Consider the following 21,912-nt stretch of genomic DNA (forward strand, 5'->3'; position numbering starts at 1 on the left):
GTCTATTTTTTAATCTTTATTTTCTTCCTCTTTTATCTTGCATTGAGTTCTTAAGGATAAAGATTGGAGGCCTTTGCTCATTGTGTGTAAATCTTACTACTGGGCAGTCTCAACGGTTTGCCCCAAATTACTACAGTTGTTTCACACTCAGTTCAGTATATTTTTGTATTTTTGAGACCTCTACTTTTTTTCCATTCCCCCCCCCCCTACAAGACAGGGTTTCTCTGTGTAGCCTTGGCTGTCCTGGAATCTGCTTTGTAGACTAGGCTGGCCTCAAACTCACAGAGATCTGTCTGCCCAGGCACTGGGATTAAAGGCACGTGCCACCCACCACTGCCCAGCTTCCTCTTTCTGTTAAATTATGTTTAAAATATAATTGTTTCAATTACCTCACTTTCAATCTCCCTATATTGTTGTATTTCAAACTTCTTGTAGACTCCTCGTAGCTGAACTATATTATTCAATCCTCTCTGCTTATCTCTATCTTTTGGTTGAGTTTTCCATTACATCATATTTATTATTATTACTATTATTATTATTAGTAGTAGTAATAGTAGTAGTAGTAGTAGTAGTAGTATTGTCATATAAAGCCCAAGTCTATCACACTGCCTCCTTCCTTCTTTTCTGTGCATGTTTGTTTTACCAGGGCTAACTTCTACTACTCAGAAAATTCTATCATTATGCCAGCCCCTTTAAAAGCCTTTATTTTGAAACAGTGCCTCCCCTAAATTATCCAAACTGATTGTGACCCTCCTGTGTCAGCCTCCCAAGAAGCTGGGATTATCGGAATGCATTACCATGCCCAGCTTTCCTGCTTTCTTTTGCTTTAAACATTAGACTTAATTTTAATTTATATATTGTTTCTGGTGTCTCTTTATAATCTTTCAAGTACAGTGCAAGGGATTATACCATACATATATAACTAACCACTGCCTACTAGTGCTTTTGTTTAATCAAACCTAGTAAAGTTTAGAGGCCTTACTTTCTGTGATGTGCCTTCATTATCTGTGGTTTAAAATATTTCCCCTTGCTTACATTGAGCAGGGCTGCTTCAACCATCAGACATACTTTATAACACTCAACAGTGTGTCACATTCAGCTTTATTTTTAGTACATTTTCTTTTATTAGAATGTGAGATCTTTCTTTTATCTTTCACTTCGTACAGACATTCTTCCATGGTAGATCTGCAGTTGACAAGCTTATTTATCTGACAATGCCTTGATTTGTCTTTCATTCCTGAAAGATATTTGTGGTAGGTAAAAGATTCTAGGTTAAAACAATTCTTTCATTCAGTTCTTTAAAAATGCACTACTTTCTTCTGGTTCCCATGGCTCTTTTGAAAACATCTTATGTACATGAGTGCTTTGTCTGTATGTTATATGTGGAATTCCTCATAGAGGTCAGATAAGGGAGTGGGAACCCTGTGGAACTGGAGTTAGAGATGGTTGTGAGCCGCCACATAAATGATGGGAACTGAACTCCAGTCCCCCGCTAGAGCCACCTCCCCAGCCTGGTTTATGGTTTCTGATGAGAAATCTGTGTCTTGAACTGCTGTGTCACACACACACACCAAGCACCCTGGGGTATTGTTGCTCATTGCTTTAAAGCTTTCTTTTTCTTTCCCTTTCCGATATTTAACCACAGAGCTTTCTTTGCTATGGATTTATTTGGTGTTATTCACTTTGGGTTGGCTTAGCTTGAATCTGTAGGTACCTTCCCCCGACCCTCATAATCTGTAAAGTTTTTAAGTCTTTTTTTTTTTTTTTCTTTTAAGTATCTTTTCAGATACGCATTCTTTTTCTTTCAGGACTAATAATACATAACTACTTTTGTTATAATCCCATAAGTCTATTTGGTACTATTCATTTTCTCCCCAGACTATTTTTTTTTCCCTATAGTTTTAAACAAGCCTCTTCAAAATTTATGCTTTGGGATTCCAGGGATCAAATGTACACAAGTCAAACGCTATATCATTAAACTACATTCTAGTCTATCTCTGCAGTTAAAATGATACATATTTAAAAAAAAAAGATTTGTCTTTATGTTATGTAGAGGTGCTTTACCTACTTTTATGCCTGTGTACAACATGCATGCAGTATATACAAAGGCCAGAAGAGAAGCACTGGAACTGGAGTTAAGAGAGGTTGTTAGCTGCTATGTGGGTGCTGGGAATACAGGTTTTCTAGAAGAGCAGCCAGTGCTTGCACTCCTGAGCCACCTCCCAGCACCAGCGCCTGTTGTTTAATCATGTCATTTGCTAGCTCTTTTCTCGGTCACATGCCTATCAGACTCCTTTCAATTATACTTTCAAGTGCTAAAACTCCTTTTTAAAGTTTTGGTAGTCATACCTCAGGTTTACTTATGTGAGCAGCACAGGAGTACCCTGGCCTCACACAGCTAACAGTTCCAGGGTCATGTCAGTCCTCTATCCACTTACAGAGTTTCGAATGCCTTAGCCTATGAGGGAGCCGGAGTGGAGTTGGGAGCTGTGAATGTTGGCAATGCATGCTTCTGAGCTGTGGGTGGTTGATGCAGGCATGCTAACTGCGCTTGCGACTGACGCCCTTTGGAGTGCAGAGCTTTAGTACCCCGTGGGCTTTACGAAGACACACATCTCATGACCTTGCTGGCCCTAGCCTACAACAACAAGCACCCTGTGTCCCACAGATCCCCTAAGAGCTCTCTGTCACATCAAGGTGCCCCTTTCCTGGGACTCTGGCTTCTTTTTTAGTTGTAGCTGGCAGTAGGAAAGGTTAAGCTAGTCTCTCTTCTCAGTAGCACCAGTTAGCTACCAGGCTAGTCTCAAACTCGTGGCCATTCTGAGCCAGCCTGCAGAGTGCTGGGATTACAGGGCTTCCTCTCTATGCCCCACTGGTTCCACCCTTTTTAGGTCACAGCAGAGTCGTCCATCTTAGATACTTCATCATAGTATGTTTAGCTTTTGAAGTAAATTACTTTTCACTGTTAAATAGAATGCTACTTTCTTATGAGAAGGCAAATTCTTGCTCAGACGAAATTTAAATAATTAGTCAATCTATAAATCATAAATATAGACTACTCCAGGAACATACATTCGAATACTCAACCAGCAGGACAACAACTTTCTACAAATGAACACTGTTTGTTGAGGGGAAAAAAAAAAAAAAAAAAAAGCACACAAAGGCATTAGAAACAGAATTAGAAGTCTAAACTTTTTGCACGAATCAAGCCTTGTTTTCTGATCTCAAAGTGTGATTCTTCATTAATGCAGATAGGCTTCAGATGTCTTGAAACCCTTCCCCTACCAAAGATTGGCCTTTATGATTTCAAAATACAGCACCATGAGACGGAAAGCTCCCTAAAACAGACGGCTTCAGACAAACGTGTGCATTCCTACTTGAAGACCAACAAAAGGGTGGAAGAGATTTCTCAGTGGTGTTCTGTGCGGTGGAAAGTGCATGTTATCAAGCTGTAATTACTGCTCCTAGCAAGCATTGTAGTATCATAGCGTATCTCATCAAGTATACATAAGTGTATCTTACCAAAGAAGACGTCTTCATTGAATAAACCAGTGTCACAGAATTACTACAGTTAGTTTCTGAATTCAAGGGTTGATTGGAAGAGCACTGAGTGTATGAATTCCATATTTACCGATGAGATACTGTGTCTCAAGTGCTATGCTAGCTGATGCACAAAGCCCATTCCTTGGCTATACTTAAGACAATGTGCTTTTCCAGCCACTGTTTTCCTTGGTCGCTTTCATTTTTATAAGCTGTTCTCACACAGGAGGCAGAAATTTAGCACTTCTTCAAGAAAACTACTTAGTTTCATTTCCTTTTGATAAAACACAGAATGTAGTAATTCTAATCATCTATGTGTAGTATATCCAAATAATATAGCATAAAAATGTGTTCAGAAAACTAACAGTTCAGGCTACTAGGTCAATGAAGGAATCTGAGATATTGTAATTCCACCCATTAAAGACAGTAGGATTCTCACACAGTGATACTGCACTCAGATGTGTGCAAGGCTACAGGGCTTCAGAAGACGATGCAAGGGCCAGACAGGAAATAGTGTTTTAAAGCATTCCGAAGAGAAGCAATTGTCCTACTTTATTATATTAGACAACGACTAGAGACTTAAACTTACATAATAAAGACCAGTTGATACTGTTAAGGACTATGGAATGCAAGACCTGCAAGGAAATAGATGCGGCTCCTCACTTACCTCCTCCACATTGGACGCAGTCTTGGCAGAAGTTTCCATGAAGATAAGTCCATGCTCTCGTGCAAAAGCTTCACCTTCTTCCTTTTTCACCTCTCTCCTAGATTCTAAGTCACTGAACACAGAGGAAAAGAAGCTATATTAGTAACTACCATAGGACAGATAAGGCAGTCAGTCAGTGTGAAATGCACACAGGACATGGCAGTGACCATAATTTCAACAGCTGCAGACACACAGAATCAGCTCCATCATTCATGATGATATGAAGGTCAAAATGCTTGAAATACATTGCCTACTTTCAAGGGACTAGAATTCCAGCAGGAAAATATTCCAAGTCCAAGTTCCAAAATGTTAAGATGTTACTAGCAGTAGCAGGAAGGCAGCTAGAGAATAGCACTCCATTTTCAAACACAGTGGGCTATCAAAGAGGCTGAGAGTAACAGTCTATACGAGGGGGCTAGCCTGACTGCCTCATCCACTAGCTACAGTGCCTCAGTTTCTAAGAATGCGATCAAAATATTTGCCATTCAATTCCCCCAAGTTAAAGGAAACCTTGTAAAATCCAAAGTGTTTAAAAAGCAAAACAAAACATGGATTAGATTATTATCTTAAGTTTAATTCTCAGTTTCCTCTTAGAGCAAACAACTGGGAGACGGGTTGGGACAGACAGAAACCTAAGCTACAAGGCTGGGTGTCTCCTTTAAGTTTTTCATAGAGAACTGCATTAGTGAAGGGAGGAGTTTCTTTAAGCATGCTTCATTATAAAAGTTCAAAACCTTTACTAATACTGTTTATGTAAATGCATTCACATGGTTATCTAGTTGGTCTGTTTCATCTCTTTCAACTCAGCATAATTATTCTGAGTATGTATCAATAGTTCATTCCTACTTATTGATGAGTTACATTCCTATTTTTGCTTCCTGGCCACCTCACACTGACTAGGTATTTGTTTGTTTATTTTTATTTATTGATTGATTGATTGCTAAGAGCTTCTGCCATAGTGTACTGCATTGTTATAGATCCAAAGCAAGAACACCGAGCTATGTAAGGAAAGTTTTTCTCACTTGATCTCCAGTCAGGTCAGGCATGTTTCTCATAACAGAAATCTGACTAAAGTACTAATGTGGTTATTGGAGCCTTATTATAAACCTTGCTGTGCATGGTGGCACATACCTAAAGTTCCAGGACTGGGGAAACTGGCAGAGGGTCACTGAAGTTCAAGGATGGCATGTTGTCTAGAGAGTAAGCTCTAGGCCAACTACAAAGACTTTGTGAAAAAATAAAACAAAACCCAAACCCCGCCCCCGCTTTCAACAACACACAACAAAAATCTTAAAATCTGTATTAGTAAGACCAGATCTTCCAATTTTTTTCCCTACGGCAAAGCTGTTATGCTTAGACTACATTCATATTCTCTCTCTCTCTCTCTCTCTCTCTCTCTCTCTCTCTCTCTCTCTCTCATACACACACACACACACTCTCTAAAATCAGATTGTGACTAAACCCCTTTAAAAATACATAAAGTTTTGGCAGGGATTAGAATAATTTAAGGTAAATCTTGAAAAACTACTATCTTACATGAGTTAGATGTGGTGGCTCATGGTTGTATTCCCGACATTTGTGGGTTGGAGGGAGGGGGTAAGAGTCATCCTTGACTATAGAGTGAGTTTGAAGCCAGCTGGTGTTTCGAAAGAAAATGGCCCCCAAAGGGAGTGACATTGTTACCAGGTGTGGCCTTGTTGGAGAAGTGTGTCACTGTGAAAGCAAGCTTCAAAGTCTCGTATATAAGGCTCAAGATACCGCCCAGTGGGACACACCACTGCCTGCAGCCTGCAAGTCAGGATGTAAGACTTCTCAGCACCATGTCTGCCTGCACACTGTCCTACTGCCTGCCACCACGTCCCCTCCATGATGATGATGGAGTGAACCTCTGACACTGTAAGCTGACACCCCGATTTAATGTTTTTCTTATAAGAGTTGCTGTGGTCCCGGTGTCTAGTCACAGCAATAGAAACACTAACTAAGACATTGAGATGCATGAGCCTCAGTCTTAAGGCCCCGAATGTCACATACTCTCTCCGTCTGTTCACAACATTCTCTTCTCTTTAGTACCAGGGCGCTCTGTACAAATGTCACAGTTTAATTTCTGATTCCGATATCCTTACCTATGGTAGCTAGGCATGGTGGCGCACACCTGTAATCTTATCACTAAGAAGGGTGAGACAGGAGGATTGCCAGTTACACCAGTAAAGGTCTTGTTCTCAATCTCCCCAAACAAAACCACTAGCTTTTGATAGCAGTGTGTTCCTCTTTTCTTTGCTAACACGAGTATTTGTTTTTAAAACAGGGTCTCGCTGCATAGCTTGGAGTAGCATGGATGTGATAACATGGATGTGACCCTTGTGCAGTGTCTGAGATTGTAGGCACATACTGCCACACTCACCCACGCTCTCGCTCTGATAAAAGATACAATGCCCCCCCCCACCAAGTACATGCATTCAGGGTTATAATCTCCCTCTATTGCTACCACAGCTCACAATTTTTCAAAGACTGTACAGACAGTGGTTTATTTGTGGAAATGGATAATAACACAATAGTTGCTACTAATAGCAATGTAGGAGGTGTGAACTATAGTCATCAACCCGTGAATATTCTTCAGTGTTCATCTCTCTGTAAATTCATCTGGTGGCATGCTGGGGAAACCCACAGAAACAGCTGACCTGAACAAGGGGGAGCTCATGGACCCCAGACTGACAGCTGGTAAACCAGCACAGGACGGAACCAGGCCCTCTGAACATGGGTGTCAGTTGGGAGGCCTAGGCAGTGTATGCGGCCTCTGGTAGTGGATCAGTATTTATCCCTAGTGAATGAATGGACATGGGGGCCCACTCCCCATAGAGGGATACTCTCTCAGCCTCCTAGACACTGGGGGGGGGGGTGGCTAGGTCCTGCCCCAAATGATGTGACAGACTTTGATGATCCCCCATAGAAGGCCTCACCCTTTCTATGGAGAAGAGGGATGGGGTGGGGGTTGATGAGGGGGCATGGGAGAATGGGAGGGAACTGGGATTGATATATAAAATAAGACTGTTTCTAATTTAAATAAAAATTTTCATATGGTGGCATTCCTTATCTGAATATATGTGGTATTCTCTTTTGGACTGGACATACTTAACTGGTTTCTTCACTGATTAATAAAATATACTATCTGATCACAGTATTATTTTATAACCCTGAAGAACAAATTAATTCTATTTCTACCATTTAAAGATGCTACCATTTTCCAGCTAGGAAAGCAGGTCGGCTAACTGCACATTTTCACCTTCCCTCCTCTCACAAATCCAATCCTCCAGTCTCATCCCTAGCCTTGCAGCAGACCACCTGCGAGGCCACCCTCCCTCTATCCCCATCTCCAGCAGATCCCACACATCTCCCCACCAAACCCCCCTCCCTCCACACATTGCCTTACCCTGGCTCCCAATTCCAGGAGGCATTCCTATGACCCCAAAGGACACTCGGGCAAGGGAAGCGGGTAGGCTAATGTCAGCTCTTCACCTCTCCCTTTATTCCTCAATCCACCCCCAGGTCAGTAGCAGATCCTGGGGGTACACCCTGCTTTCCTCCCTCCTGTGGACACCCTCAGCCCTCCACTAGCCCATCCCCATTCCTAAGTGTCAGGTCCCAATACCTAGAAACACATTTTACCTAGAACCTACAGTGACCACTTGCAGGGTCCCAGAAGAATTTCCTACCAGGCAACACACAGCCACTACACGCTCCTAAGAACCAGAGAGGAAACAGAAACTAAGCAACAAACACCCACCCAACAAGACAAGACCAGACATCATCTGGAATTACAATCTTCCCAAGCCTAGATGCCTAGAGGACAGCATGAAAACACAATCAGTAATAGCCTGGACATTATGTGTCCACTAGAGCCCAGCAACCCTACCACAGCAGACCCTGGACAATCCAACATACCTGAAACACACACATAAAGACATTTTAAAAACTTGTATGAATATGATAGAGGTCCTTAAAGAGGAAATGAGTAAATCTCTTAAAGAAATCTATGAAAACATAGTGGAAGGAAATAAATAAAACTGTTCAAGACATGAACGTCAACATAGAATCAATAAAGCAAGCCCAGACTGAGGGAAATCTGGAAATGAAAAATGTAAGAACTCAAACAGCAACCTCAGAGGCAAGCCTCTCCAACAGAATATAAGAGACGGAAGAGAGAATCTCAGACACCGAAGACATGATAGACAAAATGGATACCTCTGTCTAAGAAAATGTTAAATCTAAAAAACTCCTGGCACAAAACATCCAGGAAATCTAGGACACTATAGAAAAAACAAACAAACAAACAAACAAAAAACAAAAGAAAAAAATCTGAAAATAATAGGAAAGGGGGGGGGTAATCCACAGGTCAAAGGCACAGAAAATATTTTCAACATAACCATAGAAGAAAAATTTCCCTAATCTAAAGAAGGATGTGCCTATAAAAGTACAAGAAGCTTACAGAACATCAAATAGAGTAAGCCAGAAAAGAAAGTACCCTTGCCACATAATAAAATAAATACTAAATATACAGAACAAAGGAAAAAACATTAAAAGCTACAAGAAAAACAACATGAAAAAATAAGACTTCAAGGCAGACCTAACAGAGTTAAACCTGACTTCTTAACTTCAGTAGAGAGTGTAAAAGCCAGGTCTCTAATCACTGTAAGAGACTCCAATGCCAGCCCATACCACTATACCCAGCAACACTTTCATTCACAATACATGGGGAAAAAGGTAAGATATCCCACAATGAGGCTAAATATAAGCAATATTTATCAACAAGTCCAGCCCTACAGAAAGTGCTAAAAGAAAAACTCCATGCTAAAGAGGTTAACTTCAACCAAGAAAACACAAGGAAGAAATATTTTGAAACCAGCAAATCAAATGAGGGGAATCTCATTCTCTCTCTCTCTCTTCCTCTCTCCCTCCCTCCCTCCCTCCACAGACTAACAGAATGGATGTGAAAACAGGGTCTACCCTTCCCTTCTGCTGTATCCAAAAAACAGTATCTTATCAAGGATAGACATCAATCACCTCAGAATGAAATGATGGAAAAAGAGATTCCAAGCAAATGGGGCCTAAGAAGCAAGCTGGTGTAGCCATGTTAGTATCTGAAAAACCAGACTTCAAAACTAATCACAAGTTTAGTTTGGGGAAAGACACTACATACTCATCAAAGGAAAAATCCTCCCAAAGGACATTGCAATTCTTAACATCTATGTACCAAACACAGAGGCACCCAAGTTTGTAAAATAAACACTATACATCTTAAATCACATACTGAACCTCACATACTGATAGTGAGAGCCTTCAATACCCCACTTTCACCAATGGACAATAACTAAACAGAGAGATGCTGGAGCTAACTGATGTTGTAAAACAAATGGACCTAACAATTATCTACAGAACTTTTCACCCAAACACAAAATAAATAACTTCTTCTTAACACCTCACAAGAACATTCTCCAAAAAAAAAAAAAAAAAAACCCAGTCACAAAGCAAGTTTCAACCGATACAAGAAAATGGAAATAACATCCTATATCCTATCTGACCACAGATTAAAGATGGGTATCAGAAACAACAGAAACAGAAAGCTTACAAACTCATGGGAACTGAACAACTTTCTCCTGAATAAAAAACGGGTCAAGACAGAAATGAGAGAAATAAACACTTTCTAGAAATGAACGAAAATGAATGTGTCCCAAACTCATGGGACACACTGACGGAAGTTCTAAGAGGCAAGCTCTAGCACTAAATGTCTACGTTAAAAAAAATAATAGAGCTCTCTTATCAGCCCACTTGAAAGTGCTAGAACAAGAACATCAATGACAACAAAAACCACACCCTAAAGGGGTGGACAGCAATAAACAAGTTCACGTGAAAATCAGTGACATATAAATAATAACCAATAAGAACAATACAAAAACAATCAATGAAATCAGAGTTGGTTCTTTGAGAAAAATCACTGAGAAACCCTTACACAAATTAACTAAAAGGAGAATATCTAAATGAACATAATTAGAAATGAAAAGGGGGGGGCATAACAACAGATACTGGAAAAATTCAGAATTGTAAGAACATACTTTAAAAACCTGTACTCCATAAAATTAGAAGATCTAAAAGAAATGGATAATTTTCTCAATACCTACCAAAGTGAAATCAAGATCAGGTAAGCAATTTAAAGAGAACTGTAGCCCCTAGCAAAATTTCACAAACAAACAAACAAACAAACAAACAAACAAAAGGCCCAGGGCTAGCTAGATGGTTTTAGAACTAAATTCCACAAGAGTTTAAGGGAAGAGTTAATGTCAATACTTCTCAAAGTAGAAACAGAAGGAATGCTGCCCAATTTGTTTTATGAGGCCACAGTTAACTTGATACCCAAACCACATAAAGGTATCAACAAAGAGAATTAAAGGCCAATTTCCCTTATGAACATAGACAAAAAAAAATTTCAATAAAATACTTGCAAACCAAATCCAAGAACATATCAAAAAGATCACCTACCATGATGAAATAAATAGGCTTCATCCCAAGGATGTGCAACATAACGTAAATTGACATAATCCACCACATAAACAAACAGAACAACAAAAACCATGTGATCATTTCATTACATGCAGAAAAAGCCTTTGACAAAATCCAACACCCCTTTGTGATAAAAGTCCTGGAGATTAGGGATACAAAGACATACTTCAACTTAATATAGGTTTACAGTGAGCCCATTGCCATCACCCTAAGTGGAGAGAAACTGAAAGCAATTACACAAAATCAGTAACAAGCAAGACAAGGCTGTCCACTCTCCACATCTGTTCAATATGGTACTTGAAGTCTTAGCATAAGACAACTGGAGGAGATCAAGGGAATACAAATTGGAAATGAAGAAGTCAAAGTAACTTTACTGGTATGTGACAAGACAGTCTATTTAAGTGACTGTCTTAGGGTTTCAACTGCTATGAAGAGACACCATGACTGCAGCAAGGCTTATAAAGGAGAATTATTTACTTTCAGTGGCTTATAGTCTGAGAGGTTTGGTCCATTATCACCGTGATGGGAAACATGGTGGCATGCTGGAGAAGGAGCTCAGAGTTAACATCCTGATCGGCATGAGAAGTGAACTGTGACACTGGGCACAGCTTGAGCACAGGAGAATTTAAAGTCCACCCCCACAGTGATGCACTTCCTCCAACGAGGCCACGCCTCCTAGTAGTGCCCCTCCCTTTGGGGACATTTTCTTTCAGACCCCCACAGTGACTCTATACAAATGTCAGACTGAGAAAGAAATATGGGGACAACACCTTTCACAATAGCCTCAAATAATATAAAATACCTTGGGGTAACTTTAACCAAGCAAGTGGAAAACTAAATAATACTGCTAGTGCTTTAACACTTAATATATCTAACTATTCTTTTATTATATTAATAGATGATGGCTATTACATCATTAAAACGAGAAATATTGTTCTGTATTCTGTACAAACATTTCTATTGTTAAGTATTTAAAACTAATGGGATAATAATGTGAACACATGAATTTTTCAAGTTTCTTGGAAACAGGGTCATGCTATGTAATGCTGACCTTACTGCTTCAGCCTCTCAGATTACTGCTATGTGCCATTCAGCTCAGTTGGGATATTTAATAGCTACTTGTCCTCTCACCGAATCGGTGGATTTTATTTTATTTTATTTATTTATTTATTTATTTATTGGTAGGGTCTAGCCAACCTAGGCAGACCAGGTTGGCCTAGATTGAACTCTGTCTAGAATTCAGAGATCTGCCTGACTTTGTTGAGTGCTAGGATTAAGAACAAACACACAAAGCTTCCTTGGGCTATTTTTTAAAGAATATACCTTTGAAAAATCCTATTTTAAATAATAATAAATAACAACAATAGTAATTTTGGAACTGGAGATGGCTCAGAGGTTCAGAACAATTGTGTGCTCTTCTAAGGACTTGGATTCAATTCCCGCATGATCATGGTGGCTTACAACTGCCAGTTCCTGGGGTCTGATGACCTCTCCTGACAACCTTGGGTCATATATATGGTGCACATAAACACATGCAAACAAAACACCCAGACCAAGTAAGTTAATCAGTTAAAAAAGCAAAACATAATAGTAATATCTAAAGAAATGCCTCAGGATTTAAACAAAACTTTAAACTTAAAAAGCCAGTACCTTTATGCAGACAAATTTATAAGAAGAGTGAGCAGTCACAAATAGCAACCATAGTGTTCACCATGAATATAAGTTCTCAGTTAGTGTTTTACCTTTTATTTCCAATAAGCATGATGACCATATTGGAATTGGAATGCTGACGGGCATCTTCTAACCAGGTTGTCAAGTGGTTGAACGTGTCTCTCCTAAACATAACGGTATGTAATTTCAGTATTTCTCTTTATAGTGTACAATGAACAGCATACATAACCCCAATATTAACCATGTTAGTCATAGCCACTTACACTATGAGAACCATATTTAAAGCATGAAATTTGGGTTTAGAGCTAACTGACTATATTTCAGTTAGGATAAACACAAATGTTAGCAGAGTTTAGAAAATTCCAACGACTATATAATACTACCAAATTGATCAATCCAGGAGATTATTTTAATGTAGCTGCAGATTTTGAGAATAAGTTTAAATTTGGTTCAAGACAGTCTTAAGGGTGAACAGCTAGGTAAAGGTAATACTACATCATTGTTAGTGGTAACTGTACTTACTGACCATACTCACCTTGTAATATCATACACTAGTAAAGCCCCTGCTGCACCTCTGTAATATGACCTTGTGATAGAACGAAAGGACTCCTGCCCTGCCTGTGAGGAAACAAAAGGTCGAGAAGTTTCCTTAGCTTGAAGGAAAGAAGACCATAAAGGGAGGAGAAAACCTCCCCAGTCTTAGGAAAAAGTCATATAATGGCACCATTGCCCCAATCACCAGGATGCACTGGATTCCCACTACCCTCCTACCCTAAACAAGACCCCTAACCCTTTTTGGCAATCCCTGACAACCCAATTTACTGAATGGCTTCACCATACATGAATCATTATTAGAGCACAGAATGGACTCCTAGCAACTAAGCTCTGAAGACAAATTTGAAAGGAAGCAAATAACCCAGAGCCTCACATTTGAATTCAATAACCAACTCCCAGGGGCAGCTGTTGACACTAGAATAAATAAAGCCCATTGTAAATAAATGATGAATGGCATCTTTACGCCCACCATCTGCTGGTGGAAAGGTTGTCAGAAGGCCAAGGATGCAGACTTTATCAGATATACCATAAACTGCAGTGGGCTTTCAACAGCTACAAGATGGAATTCTTTGAGCAATCATTTTATGAAAAACAGAAAAAGGTTCTGAATTGAATTTATATATTTTTCTTCACACAATCAATTTTCTCTGCATTTGATATACAATGCCTGTCAAGAGGCAACTGAATGTAAAAGTCATCTTTATATCCCGTGAAACAGGCACCAGAGATTACATCAAGTTCAATAATTTGTCTATCTTGTGGTATTAACATTCTGCTAGGAAAGACTGGGGAAGGCTATAACTATAGAAGTAATTTTGTACTTAAAATATATTAACTTGAGAAATATTCAGGTTTCCATGTTCTTAGTCCTGGTTTTCTAATATATATATATATAGTTTTTCTGTCCTGTTCTGCTTTGTTCTAAAACTCAGAGTGTTCCAGCATCTTCTATGGTGACCCTCCAAGACCATCCCCTTTCTGGAACATCACCCACTCTTGCTGCCTGTGCCTGGGTCTGGTGTTCATGTGGCACTTGAGAAAGCCTGTTGAGTGAAACTGTACAACCAAGAGCCTCAGCCACATGCACAAATGGTCAGCCTTCCACTGCAGATAAGTGGACACACTTCTCATTCAATGACAATAACCCCAGAATCTAAGTTAACAAGGCCTCTCCTAGGAGTCAGTTCTAATAGTTAAATGTTGTATGCTGAAAGATGACAAAAGCATGGAAAAGCAAACAAAAAACAACTTGCATAAACAGTCAGTTCCTTTCACATAGTTTGAGGCTTAAAAAAAAAAAATCAAAACAGAAAGTCCTAGCAAAGAAGCCAGCCACAGTGACTCATGCCTGGGAGGCTGAGGTGGAGGACAGCTGTGAGTTTAGGCTAGCCTGGGCTACAGAGGAGGGCATGTCTCAAACAGCAAAAAAGGCAAAAAAAAAAAAAAAAAAAAAAAAACATAACAGAAAGACCCTAGATGGACTTACAGGTGCATTTACCGAGTTATATCTTCAGCTCTGTTTTTAACATGGAAAGTGGGAAATCCTTCCTTGATTGTTTAGTGTGGGAAAACTGTATATTTAAGACATTCATTTTATTGAGAATCATGTATATCATGAAAGACTTTATGGCAAGTAATACAAAAAGGATATGTATTGTAACTTCAAAATAAAAATTGTGTGGCTGTAGTGACAGCTTAGGGTTCAGATTCCCAGTACCCACATAAAGCTGACAGCTAGCATATAAGCCCCGTTGTTGGTAAGCAAAAACAAAGGGCTCCCCAGGGCAACCTGGCTAACTAGACTAGCTAGACTAGGCCAATCATCAAGATCCAAGTTCAGTAGTAAAGAAAGCTGAGAACCATCAAGGAAGACATCCAACTTCAGCCTTTGGCTTCCACATGAATCCTCCAACATGGGCAACTATTCAGAAGCATGTATATAAAAACTACAGAAAATATACATGTAAAAATAAAATCCTATTTAAAACTCTTATATTTTCTGTGGCTGACCAGCAGCAAGGGGAAGCATCCTTTAAACCAATGGTTCTCAATCTGTGGGTCACAACCCATTTGGGGGCATAAATGCCCCTTTAATGGGGGTCACACATCAGATATCCTGCATATCATCTATTTACATTATGATTCATAACAGTGGCAAAATTACAGTGATGAAGGAGCAATGAAATAATTTTATGGTTGGGGGTCACCACAACATGAGGAACTGTATTAAAAAGTACTAATATTGAGAACTACTTGCTTTAGAATGATTTCTTTGGACCATCCCGTGGAATGAATAAAGATAAACACACTGTTAGAACAATGTTACTATAAGCCAAAATATAAAACTTCATTTTAGGCAAGATACAGCAAAAAGAATGAAAGCAAACGTCTACAAATTATTCCCATTCCTCTCCAACTGCTTTGCAAAGAGCAAACCATGGGTTCCCAACAGAAATAAACTGCTTCACACTGAGTTTGCACAAACAACAAACCACACCACAATCAGAGACTCCTAATGCATCTGTGCACTCTATCATGTTTAAGAAGCACTTCATATTTCACAGTTTTCTGGGTCTAAATACCCAATTTACAATAGAAAACTCTGAGAACACTCTGGTCTAGTTTCTAGAAATGGTACTAGCAGCTGTAAAACACATGTGACCTAAAGTGTCTTAAGACACACAGACACACACACACACACACACACACACACACACACACACACACACACGTATGTAATTATGTAATATTTTTAATGCAGCAACAAGTACTAGGAGAGACTTTGTATCTTTATCATGCTTTTTCTTTTAAGATGCTAGTAGTGCGAGCCAGATTCTTATGCATGCTAGACAAGCACTTTGTCTATGAGACAGACTTTCAAGCCCTTCCATGTAGGTTTCTGTTTGTTTTCTGTTTTGTTTCTCTGAGACAAAGTCTAACGTAGTCCATTCTGGCCTCTAATTCACCACAAAGCTGAAGGCCATCTTCTCTTTCTCATCTCCCTGCTTTCAACCCCCAAGTGCTGTAAGCACAGGCTTGTTCCACTGTGTCCAGGCTTTCCATACAGTTTTGATTTGACGTTATGTTGCCCAGGAAGATCCTAAATCAAAAAAGTGTTGGGCCAGGGACACAACTCAGCTGGTAAGATGCCTGCCACACAAGTAAGAGACCCGAGCTCTGATACCCAGCCCTCATGTAAAACACTGGGGAAGGTGGTATGTTCAGAACAATAGTGCTTTAGGGGTAGAGGGGGATATGGATAGCAGATCCCTGAAGCTCACTGGCCAGCCTAATACAAGTGATAAAAGTTCTAGCTCGTCTCAAAGAAAAGGCAATGTGAACCATGATGGGTGAAAACATCTGACCTCTGGCATTCCCAAATACCCACATGCACACCAACATGTACAGACATCACATGCAGTGCTAAGACACGTTAGGCTCAAGGAAGAAACCCGTCAAGAAACAGATGAGTCAGCTCTCCATTGAAGAGAGGTCGGAAGGCACAAGAACGCACAGTCCACTGGAGAACAGCAGACAGATTCAGTGTTGATCACCCGAAGGACAGCTGTGTCATGGGAAATATCAGGAAGTCTGTACTCTGCAACCACCCTCAGACACTTGCGGGGTCTTGACAATGCAGTCTTAAGACTGGTATTTCTCTGATTAGTTTCTCAATAGCTTCTGTGTCGTCAAGTGAGAAAGCACCATTGAGTGGAGAGAGGGAAATAGACAGGGGTATATGACATTCTCTGTATTTCAACTCGTGAGTCTCAACTATCTCCTTGCATGAAATGGGACTGTCTTTGTATACTTCAACTAAACAAGTCACACTTAAGGAGACCAGTGTCTCCAGTATCTCGTACTAAATAGATAATCAAAATCTTTTACAGTATGTCAATCTCACTACAAAGAGTTATTTTTGTTTGGAAAAGTGGAATTAATTTTCGTAAGTGCTGCATTAACAATCAGCTTATCAATATTATTTTAAAATGAACTGAAGACTAAGGAAATTACAGCTCAGTGGTAGGACACTTGCCTAATATACATAAAGCCTTATATTAGGTCCCCCAACAGCACAAATGAAAGCAAAACCCTGTGTATCTAGTAAGTTTTCCTATTTTCATTTTTTAATACAGTACTATTTATACTGATAATCCATAAGAACTAAAGTGCTCTGTGGTCCTTTTTAAGTATATGGGGATCTGAAAACTGCTTCCTATGGCACACACTGTAACTTCACTTTTAGGCATCTAAAAAGAAAATTTACTCATAAAAAATATTTTAAAAAGGAAAACCAGGTTACTGAGTATAGTACAAGAAGGCTCTCAAAGTGGGCAGAAACTAGACTAGTGTTGGCAGCTCCAAATCATTTGCTTATTCTGGGCTCATACTACAAAACACCATTTAAACTATGTAGATTACAGGTTGTAGATTATATGTTCATCAAATGGAAATATGCTATTAAGTTAGGAAACTTCAAGTGATCAGGACTGAAACAAATTTAAATTAATAAATGAGGTTTTCCAGGATAAATAACTATGTAATAGTGGTGTTTTTATTTTTTATCACACACACTTCTTCTATTTTAGATTTTGTGACTGTTTTTCTTAAAAACAGAATTCCTAGGGGCTGGAGTAATGGTTTCATGGTTAAGAGCAGTTGTTGTTCTTGAAGAGGATGCTGGGTCTGCTTCCCAGCATCTACATGGCAGGTCATAACTGCCTGTAACTCTACTCATCCTCGGGCAGTCAACTCCCTATTGTGGCCTCCACAGAGGTGTGATGCATGTGTGTGGTGTACATATACTCATGCAAATTCACACAGATATGTAAAAATAAATGAACATATAAAAGTATACATGTATGCAGTCCCTGGAGGGTGTCTATGCAGACCACAATGCCTAAGGATTCACTCAGATTTGTCTACCAACACTCAGTTCTTGCAAGCACATGGCCCCCTATCAAAATCACCAAATAATCTTACCTGATCCATCTCATTTTAGGGCTATCGAAAATATGTCTAACATGTTTAACATTAAACAAAAAAAGCATGCAAGGTACTTTAATAAATGCTACACTTACTGTATCCCAGATCTGGAGTTTTATCTGTTTCCCATCAATCGTTATCATTCGAGCACCAAACTCTACACCTGAATAGAACAAAAAAATCATTTGTTAAAGGAAGTAGTGAACAACCTACTAAAACACAAATGTTTGTTTTCGGGATATGTGATAAATACAGCTGCTAAACTTGGAAAGAAAATATACAAGCCAAGTCAGAGGTACTCTGGGAGTTTCTATCACTTAAACATAATCGTTATCATCCAGACTCTAGATAATGTAGAGGACATTTACTGTTCTGCGTACCCAGGTTAGCAGTCAGCAGTCAGCAGTGATGACTCAGACCTGTATTCCCAGCACTTGGGAAGCTAAAGTGGGAGAGACTGCTGTACTTTTGAGGATACCTAGAATACACAGCAATGTTTTTTGCTTGTTTGTTTTTAAATTACAGGGCTGGGCTGGTGGCATGCACCTTTAATCCCAGCACCTGGAAGGCAGAAGCAGGTGGGTTTCTCATGAGTTCAAGGCCAGGTTGGCCGACATAGTGAGTTCTAGGATAGCTAAGGCTATACAGAAAGGCCCTGTCTCAAAAAAAAAAAAAAAAAAGAAAAAAAAATATATATATATATAATTACAATATAATTACAGTTAGGCATGGAAGCACATGCTTGTAATCCCAACATTGGGAGGTTGGAAAATCAGGAGTTCAAGGCCAGCCTCGGCTACATAGTGAGCCTAGAACTATCTTGGATTAGATAAGACCTTCAAACAACAAAGCAAAACAAAACAAAGAAGACCCTTACAATTCATTTAGCTGTGTCTAGGAGCGTGAGATAGAAAGATAATTTGTCCCCCATGATATACAACTAGACATTCATTCTATTCTTGGGATTCATACAGTCAATATGTAGAAGCTTATGGTGATGTTGATGTTTTTCAGGCTCATTCTGCAGGACACAGAAAAATGACTCACAAACTGTCAACACAGGTGGACAGTTTCAAATTTCCTGCTTCACTGAGAAGTCTGGCAAGCACACTAAGCCTATGGACTGAAGATGGATGCTCCAATGTTACAGAGGGATTCTGGGTGACTGCACAGGCAGTGAGATGCCTCTGTCAATTCTAGTGTTTATATATGATCTTTCTGGAGTCTTTGATGGAGTTGAAGACTGATAGTTATGGTTTCCCATAGTAATAATAAAAGATGTGACATATAAACTCTAGACTTACAAAGATCAGATAAAATTTTCTTTAAATTTTGCCAAATGTTAATGGACTAAATATTGTTAACTATAGTTCTTACTTGATGACTTTCATTAATTAATTTTACTATGTTATAGTTAAAACCTTTCATTTTATTTAGAGAGAGAAGAGAAGATGATGGGGGAGGTCCTTCTGTACATGTGGCTCTTATTGGCTGATGAATAAACACTGATTGGCCAGGCAGGAAGTATAGGCGGGACTGTGAGACAAGGAGAATTCTGGGAGAGGAAGCAGAGAGAGGCCACGAGAGACACACCATGTAGCCCCTGAAGGAGTAACATGCTGGAGTCTTCTCTGGTAAGATACAGCCATGTAGAAATACACAGATTAATAGTTACAGGTTAGAGAGCTAACCAGTAAGAAGCCTAAGCCATTGGCAAAAAAAAAAAAAAAAAAAAAATTATAAATAATGTAAGTCTCTGTGTGTTTATTTGGGGCAAAAGGGCTGCAAGACCAGGCAGAACGGGAACCTACGTCCACACTTTGGAACCATAAGCTCAATCAAATGCTTTCTTTTGTAAGTTGCCTTGGTCACAGTGTTTTTAATCGCAGCAATAGAAAAAGCAACTAATACATCCTTTAAAAAATATCTTTTGTTGCTTAACAATTTTATACATGTAAACAATGTATCATGGTATTACGCACACCTAATTCTCTTTCCCCACTGACAACCACATCATCTCTTTTTCAGATGCATGTCCTTTTTTTAAAACTTCTGACTGAATGCAATTAGTTTAGTGCTGCCTACTGGAATGCTGACTAGTCTTGCTTGCTTGATCTTATGTAGGTCTCACCATAGCTGCAGTTGAGTTCAGGAGACAAATAGCTGTGTCATGTCCAGGAGAAACTGCTTCCTAGCAATCTTGTTCATCTTCCAATTCTAACATTCTTTTATCTAAGCCAGCAGTGGGAACAGGTGCTCCCACAGATGTAACATTTAGGGCTGAGCACTGACAGTCATTTATTCTCAGTACTTTGACTAGTCATGAGGCTCCGCACTAACTGTTAAAGGCAACACTATGACACCTACAAGACAACAGTAATATGCCCTAACGGGTTAGAACCTATGACTCCCTTAGCCACAGGCTTTGACCAAGTTTATAGTATCAGGTATGAATTCCCTCCTGTGGAGCAGGCCTCAAATCTAATACAAAAGCATACAGTTACCACCCTAACCTTTGTGCCGCTGCTGCACAAGTGGACACATCTTGTCTGAAAGAACAGTGCCATAATACATAGGGTTTGCTGCTGGGTGATAACAGCATTGATAGCTTATCAACCCAAGGGGCTTGCACAGCACCTTCCAGCACTATGAAATTACCAATAACTAGGTAAGAAGTTTTCAGATCTATTCCAGTTTGATTTCTTTATGTCCTGCAACAAAAGTATGTTGTCTCTTTAGCAACAGGGTTGGTCTTACTATTAAGTACTGGAGGGCAATCAAGAGAAATGGCACTACCTCTGGAGTCTCTTGACCAATAAATAACTCACAGGAAGCAATCCTGTGCCTGATACTAAGATTTTCATTTAATCACTCATGTCTTCTGGAGAAAGCACTGTTTGCTCATGTAGGATACATGTGTTTAAACAAACAAACAAATAGTAACAAAAAACCTTAACAAAGTAGTAGGTTTCTGAAGAGTTTTTCCACACAACCTTAGTTTTGGCTGACCTACCCTTTACCACTCCTCTGGTTTTGTTTTTTGTGAGACCAGGCTTCACATTGCATAGACTAGATTCAATGCATTATGTATATGAGTATATGACGTTGGTTGACCTTGAACACCTAGATGCTCCTGCATTTGCTGTTAATCTAAGTAATAAAACCAATAGATTTAAAGGGCTGGGTGTGGCAGAACACAACTGTAACCCCAGGATTCAGGAGGGAAAGGCAGGAGAACTGCAGGTTCAAGGCCTGCCTGAACCACACTGAGATCTGCTTGAACAAACAGTAACAAAATAAACACAACTCCCGAGCAGAAACACAGTTAGTGACTGTTCCTAAGCAAAAGAATTATGAGATTTCCAATTACTGCTTTGATATATAACAAGTGTGAAAGGGTCATGTGACCCCCAAAAGAGGTCACAACCCTCCACCCACCCAGAGATAAATTATTTATTTCTTGATTTTTTAAAAATGTATTATTGATTGATTGATTGATTGATTGATTGATTGATTTTTTAAAGAGACATCTTGCTACATAGCCCTGGCTGGTCTGGAACTCAACTATAATGACCATGTTGGCTCTGAACTTGTCACGAATCTCCTGCCTCTGCTTCTCAAGCACTGGGTTTGCAGGAGCATGCCACCATGCCTGGCCATCATCATATTTCTTTAAAAACAAATTTGACTATCTAAAAAGCTTAGTTTTTTACTCATTTTAAATTCGTAGCTTTACATATTAGTAAAAAAGTGGTAGTAACACAATGCAAAATAATACTATTTGTTACAAGTACCTACCTCATTTACAATTCATGCTCTGCTGATGGTCCTGGTTAATAATTATAGGCAAGCATGTAGTATTTACTACACTGCAGGACACTGTTCCAATGCTTTATATTTAC

At 39.4% G+C, this 21,912-nt stretch overlaps 1 protein-coding gene across 1 annotated transcript in view; it reads right to left on the minus strand.

Annotated features, from left to right (window-relative positions):
- Positions 1-21,912, minus strand: part of Rab2a (RAB2A, member RAS oncogene family) — a 66,258-nt gene that overhangs the window by 17,457 nt on the left and 26,889 nt on the right. Inside the window, exons 3-6 of the mRNA XM_051197391.1 lie at positions 18,106-18,173; positions 13,005-13,087; positions 12,541-12,633; positions 4,208-4,319 (exon numbers count right to left, since the gene is read on the minus strand). Of these exons, the coding sequence (XP_051053348.1) occupies positions 4,208-4,319; positions 12,541-12,633; positions 13,005-13,087; positions 18,106-18,173 (356 nt within the window). The remainder of the gene's footprint in view (positions 1-4,207; positions 4,320-12,540; positions 12,634-13,004; positions 13,088-18,105; positions 18,174-21,912) is intronic.

Source organism: Phodopus roborovskii, unplaced genomic scaffold (genome assembly GCF_943737965.1).
Source record: "Phodopus roborovskii unplaced genomic scaffold, PHOROB, whole genome shotgun sequence".
Lineage (NCBI taxonomy): Eukaryota > Metazoa > Chordata > Mammalia > Rodentia > Cricetidae > Phodopus > Phodopus roborovskii.